General features: G+C 36.5%; 1 protein-coding gene across 1 annotated transcript in view; it reads right to left on the bottom strand.

Moving 5' to 3' along the window:
* The window catches only part of LOC122753085 (phospholipid-transporting ATPase ABCA3-like), a 265,236-nt gene that overhangs the window by 170,785 nt on the left and 76,393 nt on the right, over window positions 1-18,058 (bottom strand). The window contains exon 6 of the mRNA XM_044000190.1: window positions 1,178-1,294. Within this exon, the coding sequence (XP_043856125.1) occupies window positions 1,178-1,294 (117 nt within the window). The remainder of the gene's footprint in view (window positions 1-1,177; window positions 1,295-18,058) is intronic.

The raw sequence follows: 18,058 nt of genomic DNA, 5'->3' as shown, positions 1-18,058 counted from the left end.
GAATCCAAGGCCAGTGCTTTATCCACTGCCCCCCAAATCTACTTTTAATAATCAAGGAAAATACATTCGAATTAAAAATAATTTTTTTGAGATTTGGAATCCTATGTGCAAGTCAGTGACAAGACTTTAAAAATAGAACTCTTATAAATGGATTAAACAAAGATGAATAACATTTTAAAGTTTTTCCTTACTCAAGAGGAATATTTAAAAATTCCATAAAGAGCAGACAAACCAACAAAATGGAGACAGTCTACACGTGAATGAAAAAATGAAAAAAGGGGGAAGATGGGAACAGATAGAGGATAATAAAAAAACTTAAATATACATGACAAAAGATAAGATAGTAAAAACATGCTTATCCTTTCCCTGAAAGATATGTTGATTATTTAATGCTAACTGTAATGTAAACAGGCTTGTTTGGATGATTTTGAGTAATTATCTGTGGGGTCAAAACAAAACATGTTTGCAACAATATTTTTTTTAAATAAAGTTAATTTAAATTTAAGGAGAATATATACTTTTAATATTTTCATATTATTAATGCAACCACTCTCTATAACCTGTAACGCTGTTAAGAAGAAAAATAAATGCATATCAGAAGGAAAAGTGCTCTATCTAATCTCATTAGCCTAATGATTTAAATGAGAGACAGCCTTTATGTTAGTAAAAGCACAGGATGGGGGCAGCCCGGTGGATAAAGCATCAGCCCAGAATTCAGGAGGATCTGAGTTCAAATCTGGTCTCATACACTTGACACTTACTAGCTGTATGACCCTGGGCAAGTCACTTAACCCTCATTGCCCCACCGAAACCCCCCCCCCCAAACAGAAACAAAACCAAAAGGTCCAGTGTTTAAATACCACATTAAAAGCACAGGATGATTTTTTTTTAAAGGCATGGGTAAAATTCCAATTCTATTTCAATTCCATTCATTGGAATTCCTTGTGACAGTTTCATTACCTGCAATAATATTTGTACTACATATCTCACAAAGTTGTTGAATCAAATGAATTACATAAAATGCTTCATAGACCTTAAATTTATCTTTTAATTACTAAGTTATTGCTTCCTAAAAGATTTAGCAAATACCATAGGTCAGTCTCAGAGTTTCTATACCATGATCTATACAACAAGCTTTTCTCAAAGGGGAATATGCTAGAGAAAACAAAACACTTGCCTTCAGAGAGAAGATTATAATCATAACTGAGATAATAAAAATGAAGAGAAGCAAGTACAAGGAGAACCATGCACTCCAATGCAGCCAGTTGTTAAGTCCCATGATGCGCATATACTCCTATTGGGGAACAAAAAAGAAAACAAATATTACATGATCCTATATTCACCTGTTGCAGCAAACTATTATGCAAAATACAAGGGCAGAGTGGGGTTGGACAAGGGGAATTGAACAAGATGGAGAAGAAACAACTACTGATAAATGCTTTAGGGTACATGTTGGTGTGGGAGTGTATTTATAGGAAGGGGAAGTGGAATAAGAATCTATGTCATCTATATGACATTTGTACCCTTTGGACTATATATTATATTGAAAAAGTGGTAAGGTATAGCAAAAAAAAAAAATAGCTTGAGGAAAGAGACATTAAGGAAAAAGTACCTGAAATACAGATTCATTTTAAAAGTCTTCTCAGGGGGCAGCTAGGTGGTACAATGAATAAAGCACTGGGCCTGGATTCAGGAGGACCTGAGTTCAAACCTGACCTCAGACACTTAACACTTACGTTAAGTGACCCTGGGCAAGTCACTTAACTCTCATTGCCCGGCCCAAAAAAAAAAAAAAAGTCTTCTCAGATAAATGTTGAAAACAATTTTATTTACATTCAATCACTAGAAAAAGTCTTCTCATTTCAATCAAAGAGTACTAAAGAAGGTTTAAAGAAAGACAGGCTATTTTTTAAAATACCATTTTCCTTTCAAGACTAATCAGAAAATATGGCATCCAATCATTTTGCTCTAGCAAGTAGCAGCAAAAATAAGCAGCATGAGGGGGCAGCTAGATGGTGCAGTGGATAAAGTACTGGCCTTGGATTCAGGAGGACCTGAGTTCAAATTCAGCCTCAGACACTTGACACTTACTAGCTGTGTGACCCTGGGCAAGTCACTTAATCCTCACTGCCCCGCCAAAACAAACAAACAAAAAAACCAACCAAACCAAACCAAAAAAAAAAAAAAAGCAGCATGAGCTAACATGAACTAAGGATCCATTGCAGCCGATATGGAAAGTAAAGGGAAGTCTTCAGCATCCAGGTGAGATTGTGATGTTTTGTTTTTTAAGCATATAGGATTTAAAACTATCAGGGATCTTAGATATGTATTCTATACACACACATATGTAGATAACACACACACACACACACACACACACACACACACACACACACCACTCTTGTCTTCATTTTATGGATGAGTAAACTAAGGTCCAAGAGGGGTTAAGTGATTTGCAGATAGTCCCAGAGCTAGTAAGTTGCAAAGATTTCAACCACAGGTTTTTAAAATTCCAAATCTAATATTCTTTTTACTATAGTATAATGCCTGTACATTCCTAAGAAATTGGTCTTCTTTTAAAAGAAAAAAGTGATAAGGTGGAGTAATAATTCAACTCTAGAATCTCAGAATAAATGAAGTGTTTCTTAAAAGAATGGAAGAAATACTTCAGACCCAATGAAAGAAAAATATATCTCATAAGACAGAGGGAAATTTAAATATGTGTCAAGAGATGAGAGAATAGAAGATGGCAAAGTGAGGCAATAGATATTGCACTAGTAATGGAGTCAGAGGACCTTGGTTCAAAACTTATTACCTATGTGAGTTTGAGCAATTGATTCAACTGACCTGGAACTCAGGTTCTTCAAGTACATATGAGAGAATTAGACTACGGTCTTTGAGGTATCTTGTTGAATCTATTGTCCTATAAAAATTTAAAACAGATAAAACAGAAGAAGGACCAGTGAAGCTTATGTGCAAACTGTTAACAAATAATCATTAAGGCTATAAAATTAGTTCAAGTGTCTTCCCATGAAGGTGGAAATGGATATATTGAGAGAAGCCCATTTCTAATGCACCATAGAATGATGAATATCCACAGATGCTCCGAGGAGAGAAGACATAGAGTATTGATCATGGGAAGAAAATATAAGTTTTAGTGGTTGGCAGATTCCTAATGATAGTGCCCCAGGTATACCCAACAACAACAATTTAGAGATAAATTGTCTCTTTCTTGGGCATGTATTTGGAACATTACAGAGAACCTCCAAGATCTGATGACCAATATAACCTCTAGGTGATCCATCCAGAAACATGTTACTACCAGAAGGAATCTAGAAAGAATATTTAGGGATTATAAAGTTCTCTTTAGAAAATAGAAGCTTATGAAAAGCAAAAAAAGAATACTAAGTGAATAGTTGATTTAAAAGATAGTAACTGGGATGTCTGTGTCAAGATTATTGTATGAGAGATTATAGGCCCAGATATACTTCAAGACCCCTACAGCTATAATTGTGACAATTAAGGTAAAGGAACAACTAATAAAAAGGACATAAATTTTTACAGGAAAAAATAAGAAAGACAAAGGAAATTAATAAGAAAAATCCTAATAAAATGTGAAAATGTTAATGTAATAAAGAGAATTACATGAGAAAAAAATAATTCCGCAATAACTAGAAGCTCAGATAAGATAATGGAATATCTGGCCACAAGAACCATAAGATTATTTCAAATGAGAGTTCTTTTTCTTTTTCTTTTGTATTTTTTTTTTTTTTGCTGGGCAAGGGGGGATTAAGTGACTTGCCCAGCTAGTAAGTGTCAAGTGTCTGAGGCCGGATTTGAACTCAGGTCCTCCTGAATCCAGGGCCAGTGCTTTATCCACTGTACCACCTAGCTGCCCCCCTCAAATGAGAGTTCTTAAGGAAAAACTAAAAAGAAGTAATGGCTTAGAAGAAGGGCTAAGAAAACCTTAGCAAAAAATGGACACTAAAAAAAGAATGGAGATGGAATTCAAAAATTAAATGACAGACAAGGATCATCAGAACAAACTTAAAAGATATGAAAACTAAAATATAAGAGGTATCTACAATAAAAAACAATTGATCTGAAAAACGGAGCTTAAAGGGATAATCTGTTCTGTTAAAAAGGCAGGTTGGGTTAATTCATAAGGAGAATGTAGTTTTAATGGTACTAGATCAGCACTCATAAAAATATGGGAAGAGAGGAAAAACTCACTTGAGAACCCCAAAACAGTAAGCATGACTTCATCAACTCCATATGTGTCTATTTTACCTCAATTCAGAGGATCCTGCAGAAAGTTAACAGTGAAGGAAAGGAATGCACTGCTTTCCTGGACAGCAGAGCATAAGTGACCATTATATTCCAGTCATAACATGGGGCATTTGAGAATCAGACATGTACAGCCTCTGAAAGGCTTGTACACAGAACAATGAGTGACAAAAACTACCATGTCTAGATTATATCAAGGTAGGCTTTAAGTTTTCCAAGGAAATTTTTGGCATAAACAGGACAGTGAATACCATGGTGCTAGTATGTCCAGATCCATCATCTATCAATGGGATATCGGCAATAAATGGAACCAAGTGAAATTTGTTAAAGATAATAGTAGGATACTGCTAATAATACAGGAGCCAATACTTCGACTATACATGTAGCCTGTACAGAAGTCTAAAAGAGTACAGAAGCAAATGGTGACAATGAATATTATAAGAGCCAGTGCTCTTCAAACTCAAAAGTAGATCCTGATGATTTTCCAAAATTGGAAAACTGAAAAGATCAGTTAAGGCAGAAGTTCAGCAAAAGGACAGTCATGGTTGGACTTGTCCAAGAAACAACACAAAGGAACAAGCTGACCAACTCCCAACTGTTCTAGAAAAAATCTAGGAAGATGACTTTATCTGTGATCAATGACCTCTGAAACCATCTGAGACCTGATGATCAAAAAGCAGCATCACTAAGTTCAAAATCACATATATATCATATGTAGTGTGGGTCAGAAGCAAAATAGGAAAATATATGAGTGAAGACTATGAGTCTTTGAACAAAAGAATCAAAGTGTACTGAAACACCATGCCAATAATTCAAGATGCCTTGGATACTCTTAGACTGCTTAGTCCTTAGTATTGAACTAACAAAAGCATTACCACATTTCTATGGTAGAGAAAAATAAGATTGCTTTCATCTTTCCAAATGGAATTAAGCGGTTTGAGCATATATTACAAGACAAATTAGGGGATAATGAAGAAAGAAATTAGAGATGTGAACTACTCCCAGAAATGTTGGCATATCTTGATGAGATCGTTGTATTTGAGAAGATGAGGAGAAACTGATGAATGCTTTGGATTAAATAGACAAAAATGAGAGGAGCTTTGAATTGACAAGTGCTAGGTTTGTAGAGCCTCTCTCAAACATGTAGGTAATTGAGTTAACAATGTGTGAGCACTGATCCAGGGAAGATATAGTTGATCCTGACTTGGCCAAATCCACTGAAGACTCAAGATTTAAGGATTTTTCTAGGATTTAACAGTTATTGTTATAGATGTTAAGAACTATGCTTCCATAGCTAAACCATAGCTTTCTAGTCATCTTACACCTTTCATGCTCCTACATAAACTGTGATCAAGTGACACTGGCCTCCTTGTTACTCCTCAAACAAGATACTCTCCATCTACCAATTCCAGGCATTTTCACTGGCTGTTCCTCATGCCTGGCCATGTGTTTCTCGTTTCTGTCTCTTGGCTTCCCTGGCTTCCTTCAAAAATCAGCTCAAATCCCATCTTCAAGAAGAAGCCTTTCACAAAACCCCCTAAATGTGTGGCTTCGCTATGTTAATAATTATCAATTCACTTGAATATAGTTTGTTTGTACAAGGTTGTTTGTATGTTGTTTCACCAAATAGATTGTGAACTCCTTGAAAACAAAGACTATTTTCCTTTTTTACTATTATTATTTTTTATTTATTTAGAATTTTCCCCCCTTACATGTAAAAACAAATTGTAACATCAATTTTTAAAACTTTGTGTTCCAAGTTCTCTTCCTCTCTATCCCCCATTAAGAACTTAAGCAATTCAATATGTTATGCATGTGTAGTCATGCAAAACATAGCTGACAAAAAAAACTTGAGAAAAAGGAACTAGCAATGACAAAATATACTTCCATCTGTATTCAGATAGCATCAGTTCTTTCTCTGTAGATGGATCGCATTTTTTATAAATCCTTCAGAATTTTCTTGGATCACTGCATTGCTGAAAATAACTAAGTCATTCACAGCAGATCATCTTACAATATTGCTATTATTTTGTATACAGTACATTTCACTTTTCATGAGCTCATGTAAGGCTTTCCAAGTTTTTCTGATAGCATCCTGCTCATCTTTTTTTCTTTAGTAAACTACATTTATATAATACTTTAAAGGGAGATTTCCTTGCAAAACACCCATTTGGTTGATTATTGCAAAAACAATAACAGGTAACATTTATATAGTACCTTTTATCTGACAAAGAATTTTCTTCTCAATAGTCCAGCAAATTATCATCATCATCATCATCATACATTGCTCTTGCCTGTGCTTCAAATTTTTTCCCCAATTACTATTGCTGTGTTTCCCTCCATCCTATTTGCTCGCCTTGATATTTACTCTATTTTCTATCTTCTTTTACCTTATCCCTCCTCAAGAGTGTTTTACTTCTGATTGCTCCTCCCCCAATCTGCTCTCCCTTTCTTCACCACTCCCCCTTTTTCTCTTCCCCCTCCCACTTCCCCACAGGGAAAGATATATTACTATACCCACTTGAATGTGTATGTTATTCCTTCTTTGAGCCAATTCTGATGAGAGTAAGGCTCATTCACTCCTCCCGCTTCCCCTCATCTTCCTCTCCATTCCATTAGCTTTTTCTTGCTTCTTTTATGTGAGATACTTTACTCCATTCCACATCTCCCTTTCCCTTTCTCCAAGTGTGATTCTCTCACCCCTTAATTTTATTTTAAAGATGTCATCATGGGGTAGCTAGGTGACACAGTGGACAAAGCACCTGCCCTGGACCCAGGAGGACTCGAGCCAAATCTATCTTCAGACACAATATACTCACTAGCTGCTCAACCCTAGGTATGCCATCCCACCCTGACTGCCCTGAAAAAAAGTTAAACAAAAAATAAATGCTTTATAGATATCCCTTCATAATCATTTCCCACCTGTGCTCTCTGCCTAAATTTATTCCTGTCAGCTGCCCTAATACTGAAAAAGTTCTTATGAGTTAGAAGCATCATCTTCCCATGTAGGAATGTAAACAGTTTAACCTTTTAACCTCCCTCATGATTTCTTTTTCCTATTTACCTTTTTATGCTTCTCTAGGGTCTTGTGTTTGAAAGCCAAATTTTCTATTCAGTTCAGGTCTTTTCATAAAGAATGCCTGGAAGTCTTCTTTTCCATGGAAGTCCCATTTTTCCCTCTGAAAGATTATACTCAATTTTGCTGGGTAGGTGATTTTTTGTTGTAATCCCAATTCCTTTGCCCTCTAGAATATCATATTCCATGCCTCTGATCCTTTAATGTAGAAGCTGCCATATCTTGTGTTATCCTGACTGTGGCTTCACCATACTGGATTGTTTCTTTCTGACTGCTTGAAATTTTTTCTCCTTGACCTGGGAGCTCTGGAATTTAGTTATAATATTCCTGGAAGTTTTCGTTTTGGGGATCTCTTTCAAGAGGTGGTTGGTGGATTCTTTCAATTTCTATCTTACCTTCTGCTTTTAGAATATCAGGGCACTTTTCCCTGACAATCTCTTAGAAGATGATGTCTAAGCTTTTTTTTTTTTTATCATGGTTTTCAGGTAGTCCAATAATTTTTATGTTATTTCTCCTGGATCTATTTTCCAGGTCATCAGTTTTTCCAAGGAGATATATCACATTGCCCTCTATTCTTTTATTCATTTGGCTTTGCTTTATTGTGTCTTGATGTCTCATGAAGTCATTAGCTTCCATTTTTTCAACCCTAATTCTTAAGCAATTATTTTCTTCAGAGAGCTTGTCCATGTGGCTTTTTAAGCTGTTGATTTTTTAAAAATGACTTTCTTGCATCACTCTCATTTCTCTTTCCATTTTTCCTCTACCTCTCTTACTTTATCTTTAAAGACCTTTTTTGAGTGCTTCTGTAGCCTGAGACCAATTTATATTTTTCTTGGAAACTTTGGATGTAGGAGCTTTGACTTTGTTATCTACTTCTGAGGGTGTATTTTGATCTTCCTCATCACCAAAGAAACTCTATGGTCTATATCCTTTTCTGTCTGTTAGTTTTGCTAGCCTATATCTTGATTTTTAACTCCTTCTTAAAGTGGAGTACTGCTCCCAGGGCACATTGTCCCAATCTTCAGGGGGTCCCAGGTGGTACGATTTAAGGAGAGGTACATTCTGCACTCACTTGGCCTGTGCTCTGGTCTATAAATAACCTCAGGCCTACTTGCTCTTTAATCCAGAAACAAAAAAAAATCTTTTTGCTGTGGTTGCAAGCTTTGGGTGAGCCAGTGCCCCTCCCCTACCTGAGCTGCCACTCAAAATTGTTTCCTGATTCCCAGCTTGGGCATAACAACTGAGTTCTGCCTCAGCACCAGCAGAGACTCCTGTAGTCTCCCCCCCAGTCAGCTGCTCAGCCCTCTCACCAGACTGTAAGCTTAGTTCCAGAAGAAGCTGCCACTGTAGCTGATTCAGAGGCTCTGGGGGTCTGTTTCTCTGGTGCAGCTTTGCGTGGGGCTGGATCTGTACAGCACAGCCATGAGGCTGGGCTCCACTCCCACCCTGGTAAAACAGACCTTTCCTGCTGACCTTCTAACCCGTCTTTCGCTGGAAATTATCTTATGCCATCCTTCTGTGGGTTCTGCTGCTCTAAGAATTGTCTAATGGCATTATTTGGAGGGTGGTTTTTTGTGATTGTGTGGGTAGCTCCAATAAGTTACTGCCTTTCCTCTGCCACCTTGGCTCTGACCCCTATTTATTTTTCTTTGTTTCCTCAACATTTAACAAGTATCTTGCAAATAATTGGTACTTAATAAATGTTTATGGACTGACTTTATAATAAGGGCTGCTAAACTGGATATGACCTTAACTGTGGTTCCTCAGTACTTGAATTCTGATTGCTTGCAATATTTTTTCTTGGACCTGGAAGCTCTGGATTCTGGCTGATGTTTCTAGTTGTTTCCCTCTGTGGGGACCAATTTTTAATTGGGGAGTGCTAGCTAAGTGGTTTGCCGCAATATTGGGGCAAGGAAGGAGACCGGCAGCCTCCCTCAAAACAGAGTAGGATTTATTTTAACAAGAACGAACTTAAAAAAAACTACAAACAGGATCAGTAGGATCAAGGGAAAGGAAATAAAATGGGGAAAGGGAAATTATACAACCTGAAGAAATACCACTGCCCAGGAATCAGCTGAGAATACACAGCAGAGCTCCTGTCGTCTTCCAGCGTCCAGCTAGAATGGCCAATTCTCCTCCCCCAATCCCAGAAACCCCCCAGCCCCCAGACAATTGGATGGCCACTCTGACAGTCACATGACTTCCCTCACTAGACTTCCAATCATTATAATTTTGCCAGGCCCATGTAGGCGTCGGCGAGTGGTGATGACGTGAGGTGCCAGTGCAATGGCAACAGCTATAACCAATGGGTGGAGCACTGTGCGGTTTGTGGAGCCCCAGGCCAGTGCACACCAAGGCATAAAAACCTCAAATAACAATTAATTCTTTACACCTCCCAGGGATTCTTTAAGGAGGTAAAAGCCTGTATCCTTTGCCTTCTGGAATATCATATTCCAAGCTTACTGCTTCTATGTAGCTATTAAATTTTATGTGTTTCCTTATTACCTCTTTCCTACCACTTTGTCCTATAGTTATAAGATATTGTGAGTGAGATTTTCCCCAGTCCTTAGATATAAGTGATAATAGACTACAAATGGTGATTTACTCATGTAGTCACTTTTAAAATATGTAAGTTGTTTTTAATATACTCTTAATATTATTTAGTGACTTAAACCCCAACAGTATTAAATTATCATGTATCAACTTCATAGATAAATTTGTTTCTTGATCATTATAACTGATGTCCCTTGATCCTTGTGATTAACCATAAGGTAGTAGAAATAGCATCTTCTAAGCTTAAGGAGCCAATCAGCTCCAGAGAAAAAGTTACCAATATCAACTGTGCTAAATGAACCTATAGGTATTTGTCACAAACCCATATGAGGTCAGAACTTCATGGGTGTAGGACAGTGTGGGACCAATCAGCATTGGAGATTGAAAGAGGTCAAGAGAAGGTCAAGAGAACTTTTAGTGGCAAATGTAACTTGGATCAAGAAAAAATATGTACACTCTGTACTTTTTAGTATATGAACACTTTTAATCTTTTGTATATTTGGGAGAAGCTTGTTTAAGCCCTTAGTGGGTATAAAAACCACCGAGTCCCTAGGATTGAGGTCTTTGGGTCCCAGACCTAAGACCGGCTTTATTGTGAGATAGATACCCTCTCTCAATAAACCTATTTTCCATGGCTTGGAAACTTTGCTGGTTTTTTATTTCATTGGACTTAGACATTTTTGCAATAATTTGGACAGTTTTCTTTTATAATTTTTCAAAATATGATGTCTTTCAGGTAGTCTAATGATTCTTAAATTATCTCTCCTTAATCTGTTTGCCAAGAGAGTTATTTTTGTGATGAAATACTTTACTCCAAAAGCACTATGTAAATGTTAGCTAGAAGTAGTAGCAGTAGTAGTCATAGTCCTTGAAGTCTAAAAAATGCATACCCTTTCTTACAAATGGATAAGTATATATTGCTGTGATATATATATATGCAATATGTCCTGCCTGCATTTTAATCCTATAGTTACTAAAGTAGCCTATCAAGTGACATTTTATACTGTATATGCAAATATTTTATATTTTCATTTATTATTGACATGAATAATACCCTAAGATAATTATTTGGTGATTTTGATTAATCATTTTGTTCATACTAAGTGTTGACATTTTAATCCTATGATGCAAAATTACAGATGTCAAGAATACTACAATTGATGCTTCAAGAGAATACAAAATTTCCCACCATAAGAAGGAACATAACAAGATAGTGGAGACCAACTATCCACTGGTGGACACGAATTCCTTGATTTTCATCTACTTGAACACTGGGGAGAGTCAGGGAAACTCTGAATGAAAGGTTATCTTCTACCACATTCAAAGAGAGGGAGGAGGAAAAGCCGCTTAAGTGGATCAAGACCTGAAAGCAGAACTAGAGCAAGGACAATATGCAGTCAGGCAAGCATACCAGGTTTCCAGGGAGAAGTCTGGTGCCATGGATATTCCTATCAGTGTGAGCAAAAAGGGAAAGAGATAAGGTTCAAGAAGGCTAAGGGCTTTCAGTATAAGTCTGTGACAAGAGATAAAAGCTAGTATTTCTGATGTAATCACCTTGGGCATCTCCTCTGTTCACAAATTTAAAAGGAAAACCATTTCCAGAGGGACAGAGTCAAGGGTGTCTGTTGACTATAGAGAAAATCAAGCACAAGGAGGGAAGTTACAAAAGAGCAGTGCTGCCCATACAAGGGTAAGAAGACTTTAAGAGAAAGTAATTATCTCCCCTACAATACACTGATAGAAAATCAACTGGGGGGTGGGGAGTGAGAAGGCAGATCAATTATCTACCTCAATTATTATTGGAAAAGGTTTACTGTGTCAAAACAAAATATACCAGTAAACTTAAAATAAATAAATGGGAGACAGAAGGGACTGGACCTGTGATGTTACCAGTATAAAGGACTCTCAATAAGCAAACTCCCTCTACTAATGCAGACTGGTACCTACTTTACAGCATATATAGTCATAGATAATCGCCTGGGGTGCTGAGAGACTTGCTGAGGGTCATATAGTCCACATTTGTCCTGATTCTGAGGTCATCTCTGTATCCCTTATGCCACACTGCCTCTCTCATTGCTTATATTTTAGACCCCTAACACCCTGCACAGTACTTGAGACAAGTAAGCACTAAAGAAGTATTTGTTGAATTGCACAGGGACAGAGTTCATTTCTATAACAACAGTCAGGGAGAATATAATTACCTATAAGGTTAGAGAGCTAATCAGGAGAATTTTAAATTGAAAATGGACTAGGAAAGCAACTCACATAAAAACCACTAAGCTAAAGAAAATATTAAGGATGACATAAGACAACTAATAGAAATATTATATAAAAGTTTAAAAATGTCATTATCTAGGAAAAGCAGTATTTGTTTTCATGACTTCATATATTTATATACAAATATGCAAAGTATGGATAAAAATGTTAGCTTATTTTAAAACAAGGAAACAAATATAATCTCATAGATATCATTAATATGTGTTTGGATGTAATCAATGACTAGAATATGGAAATGACAGGGTATTCTTAATTTAAAAGGAACAGCCTAGAAAAGGAAATAGAATGGAAGTGTAAATCAAAAGGTAAATCCATAGATAGAAAAAGATGAATTCAAATGCAGAAAACATAGGGAAAGAATTTGGATGAGGATTAAAAAACAGAAGCAACATTATAATGAGAACATATTACATTCTACTTGATCAGAAGAAGAAAATTGATTATAAATACTGAAAGCAGATCACAAAGCTTTCATGGAGATAGGACATGGTAATGAGAAAGGCAGGGAACTTTTTCAACTTTTTCAAATATCTTCTATGTATGAGATAAAACAACTATTGGAAATATTCCATAATAATTCAAAAATATTATCTAGGGAAATAGTATTAATATTCATGGTCTCTGATGTTTAAGTGCAGAGTATGGCTAAAAATGAGTTAGTTCTTTCCCTAAAAAAATTGAAAAACTAAGACATTTTTATTTGCCTTATTGATAATTTTATGTTTCAGAAGTAGAGAAAACTCTGTAGCTTAAAATGTGAACTTGACAACCATTCTGGAAAATAATTTGGATTTATGTAAAGAAAGTGATTAAAAAGTCCTTACCCTTTGATCCAAAGATTCCACTGTTAAACAGGTATACCACTTATCGTGTCAGAATCAAGATGGCAGAGTAGAAGGAAGTAGTACAGTAAGCTACTCCCATCCCCCAAGGCCTCCAAAGAGATCTAGAATGGATCCTCATGGAAAAATCCAAGAAAAAGTCACACTGAGTCTTTTTCTCAGATCATGTTGACACAGGGGTACAGAGAGATCTATAGACATTGGGGATGGGGTCTGGGTAGGAGCATACCACAGCATGTGCAGAGCACTCCAGTATCCAAGGGAAAGTTGCCTGCCCGGTTGGGCAAGAGGAAGACCCAGATTTATAAGAAGGTACCTAAACAGAAACCAGTGCCATTTGACAATTTTGTCACTTACTACCCAATCCTAGGTAACAGATACAAGGTAGATTAAGAATGGGACTTGTGGGGGCAGCTAGGTGGTGCAGTGGATTAAACTACCGGCCCTGGATTCAGGAGGACCTGAGTTCAAGTCTGGCCTCGGACACCCGACACTTACTAGCTGTGTGACCCTGGGCAAGTCACTTAATTCCCATTGCCCTGCGCAAAAAAAAAAAAAAAAAAGGATGGGACTTGTGCATATAGGTGGCATTCTGGGTTAAGGACCCCTGTAATGAATACCAGAAGTTCAAAAGCTAGCAGTAGCTGTGTGACTTGGACCCCAGGTACTGGGCTAAGGACTGGAGATACAAATAAAGCAAAAAGAATTAAAGTTCCTGCCCTCGAGGAGCTTACAATGTAATAATCAATCAATCTAACATAAAGTACTTAGTCAGGAAGTAGGCTAGAAGAACAAGCAAACAAAAGAATCCCATCCAAAAAAAAAAAATCAAAACTATTTTGGTGGCAGAAATGCCTAAGTCACAAACTCAGCAGAAGAGAATGACTCCAAAACATTTATAAGCAAAGCTTCAAAGAGAAATATGGCTGGAGGACAAGTTTAACTAGAATTCCTGGAAGAGATAAGCGTGCATTAAAAACTTATTATAAGGGGCAGCTAGGTGGCGCAGTGGATAGAGCACCGGCCCTGGAATCAGGAATACCTGAGTTCAAATCTAGCCTCAGACACTTAACACTTACTAGCTGTGTGACCCTGGGCAAGTCACTTAACCCCAATTGCCTCACTTAAAAAAAAAACACAAAAAAAAACTTATTATAAGTGAAATGTGAACACTAGAGGAAAAAAATTGGGGAAGAAATAAGAGTTATGGCAGAAAGACTTGGAAAGGGAATTAACAGTTTGACATAAGAGGTTCAAAACCTTGCTCAAGCAACAAAATCCCTGAAAATTAGAATGGATCAAAATAAAAGCAAATGATTCCCTAAGACGAGAAGAAATATTTAAACAAAGTCAAAGCATTTATGTCAAGGAGGTCAATGATAAAAAAAAAAAAGAAAGGTTCTGTAAACACCAAAATATTTATAGCAGCACATTTTGTGACAGCAAAGAGCTAAAAAAGCAGAAATGGTTAAATAAAATATGGTACATGAATGGAATGAGATATGACTATACTTCAATTAACAATACGGGGGGGGGGCAGATAGGTGGCACAGTAAATAAAGGATCGGCCCTGGATTCAGGATTACTTGAGTTCAAATCCGGCCTCAGACACTTGACACTTACTAGCTGTGTGACCCTGGGCAAGTCACTTAACCCCCATTGCCCCACCAAAAAAAAAAAGAAAATTAACAATAGGGTAAGTACAGAGAAGCATGGAATGACATGAAGTGATACAAAGTGAAGAACAAGAAAAACAATACACATAATGACTATAACATCAGTGAAAGAACATCAATAACAAAACAATCAGAACTTATTGCTATGAAATCATAATGCCCCACCTTGAATGATTTGGCATTTTCCCTGTTTCTTTTCAGAGGCAGGAGACAATGAATATGGAGCATTGCATAAGTCAATTTTTTTCAATCTATATGTCATTTAGTTTTACTAAACATTTTTTTTATCCTTTAAAAAAAATTCTTTGTTACATATCCCTAGAACTTCAAAGTAGTGATGCAACCAGTCTCATTCCAAATAGCTATAGTTATACAGGACAGCTCTCTGGGAGGTCATGGGGAGAGGGATACATTGGTAAATATAGCTGATATAAAAATTTTTTTTTAAACATTTTTTAATGGAACAGAGAAATGGGCTTCCTTAAAAGGTTACTTAGGGGGCAGCTAGGTGACACAGTGGATAAAGCACTGGCCCTGGATTCAGGAGGACCTGAAGTCAAATCTGTGACCTTGGACACAACACTCACTAGCTGTGTAACCCTGGGCAAGTCACTTAAAAAAAAGGTTACTTACAGCAAAGGTTCTAAAACTGTGGGTCATGACCCCATATGGGATTATGTAATTGAAAGTGGCGTCACGAAAAATTTGGCAATAAATGTTTGATTTGTATTCCTATTTTTTAATACTTATACACATGGGGTCATGTAAAAGTTTCTTGGGCAAAAGTAGGTTGCAAGTGGAAAATTTTTAAGAAGCCCTGACTTAGAGAAGACTAGGAGTAAGAGTGGAAGGTTTTCTAGCAGATCATTATGGGAGCAACAGCACAATTGGGCATTTTAATATTTTATCTTTTTAATTACAATTTTATACAATGCATTTTTAATTTATAACATGAGTATTGTTGCCTATTGTGAGAAGTTGACAAGGAAATAAGAATCTTAAATAGGAAATAGGGGCACCAGTCAATTTTGATATATTTATATAATACAATGCATTAGTAACTTTATAGTTCATTCTCTTAATTAGTACTCGGCATAGTGATCAGAAGATTTAAAACATTTCTAAGCCCAAGCAGCCAAAATGCATTGCCTCTATTATAGGGAGGAGCTGCCCAGGAATCCGCAGACTTGAATGCCATCTATTGGCCATGAGAGACATTGCAACCTGTTAAAAAGTAGCCCCATACCAGGGCAGATAGAAACAGTTCTAATAGAATGTCACCTAGTGGCTTAGTTAATTCAAACCTGGTAATTTAATTCTTACCTAAATGACAGCACACACACACACACACACACACACACACCCCGATGATACAATAAAAAAAACACACAGGTACTTGTAATACATGTGTATTTGGCACATGAGCATGAAGTATGTCACATGTTTACATAACTAATGATCAATATCAAGAATACAGCATAGTATATATTTAGAGAATCCTTATACTATCACCTATTATAAACAAGAACTTATCACTTTGAGAACACATTTTTATTTTCACATACTAAGAAGAAAATTAATGGAAACTTTAACACCGATCAGACCATATACAAGAGGTAATTAGTAAGGAAAAGAAAACAAATTCTTAAAGAATTACTATTGCTACCTAGAATTGGAATGTGTTATAGTCTTGTTATTCCATTTTTAGAAGTTCTTATGTCTTTGGCAATTTGATAAAATAAAATTTACTTCTACTTGTTCCCTTGATAGTATTTCATCTCATTCCATTAGAACTTGCTCCCTCAACTATCCCCTTGTTAATGTTTCACAATATACATTTATTGATTTGAATCATTAGAAAATCTGGAAGAATTATGAGGTTGAAGTAGTGTTATAGTAAAGTACATTTAGCAACATATATTCATACTGCTAACATATACTCATATTTCCAATGTAAACTGGAGGTTATAATGAAAGAGATGAGATACTCAGAAGTAAAATTTTTGTCTTCATATGATCAAACAGACCTTCGAGATAAATGATCAGATCATACCAATGAAATGTAGAATCACTATGTTGGAATGAACATGCCTGGGGAAAGTAGCCTCAAATCAGAAACTGGGCCATTAGAGGAAGGAAAGTGTACATTCTACCACCCACTCAGGTAGGAAATTTGTGATGCTGGCCACACTTCAGATATACATTCCTTAGGAAACCTGAGTATGAATGAGTGTGAGACTGTGTGGGTGTAAAAAGATGTCAATGACCATAACTGATGCCAAATAAGTCTATATTGTTTTTAAATTCAAACCTATATTTATATGCAATTTTGTGCTATATTACTGGCAGTGATTTTTAAGGAGAATATTAATTACCAGAGTGAAAAGACTGTGCTTTGGGGGGGGGGGGGGAGCAGCTAGGTGGCACAGTGGATAAAGCACTGGTCCTGGATTCAGGAAGACCTGAGTTCAAATCTAACCTCAGATACTTGGCACTTACTAGCTGTGTGACCCTGGGCAAGTCACTTAACCCTCACTGCCCCCCCCAATAAATAAATAAAGAAAAGAAAAAAAAACTGTGCTTGATTAGTATATCATTAATAAATTTAAAATTATATTTTATTTATGGGCTTGAAGGAGCCATTCTGAGGATTTTTGGTCTCATTAATAATAGTTAGATTGGTAGTTCTATTTTTTCTTGAGGATATAAGATGAAAGGAGTGCTAAGGACTTATTTCTCTGGAGAAATTAGGGGAGTAATTAGGGGAGCATAGATGGATGACAATTGACTCTCTCTCTGAAGAACTGTCCAATTTGCCTATACTTACAAGGCTCCAAAAATGTATCTTCTACCTTATTATCCCATTGCGATCCCTTATGAGATTTCCATTAACAAAAGTTGACTCCTACAAAGTAGGAAGAATAATCTTCCCTGAGGGAACAGTTTCCAAAAAAGTAAAAGATGTCATTTTTTTTAAAGACCCCTTCCTCACCTGTAGAATTAGTAAAAAAAAAAAAAGGGGGGGGGGTAAATTGTAAATCAGCCTTTCCTTCTATTATAAATAATTCAGAAGAGCAAACTAAACACTAGGCTGCCTTAGAAAGTTGCTAAAATCACGACAATTTACTGTTTGGAGAATTCCTTTGAAAAATATTATACTCAAAGGGCAACTAGGTGATGCAGTAGATAAAGCACCAGCCTTGCATTCAGGAGAACCGGAGTTCAAATCCAACCTCAGACACTTGACACTTACTAGCTGTGTGACCCTGGGCAACTCATTTAATTCTCACTGACCCACCAAAAAAATTATACTCGGGACAAAAATCTGAGGTCTATGAATATCTTGT

This window comes from Dromiciops gliroides, chromosome 1, assembly GCF_019393635.1.
Source record: "Dromiciops gliroides isolate mDroGli1 chromosome 1, mDroGli1.pri, whole genome shotgun sequence".
In the NCBI taxonomy this organism is placed as follows: domain Eukaryota; kingdom Metazoa; phylum Chordata; class Mammalia; order Microbiotheria; family Microbiotheriidae; genus Dromiciops; species Dromiciops gliroides.
Note: the sequence above shows the minus strand (reverse complement) of the source record. Positions and strands in the feature narration are given on the sequence as shown.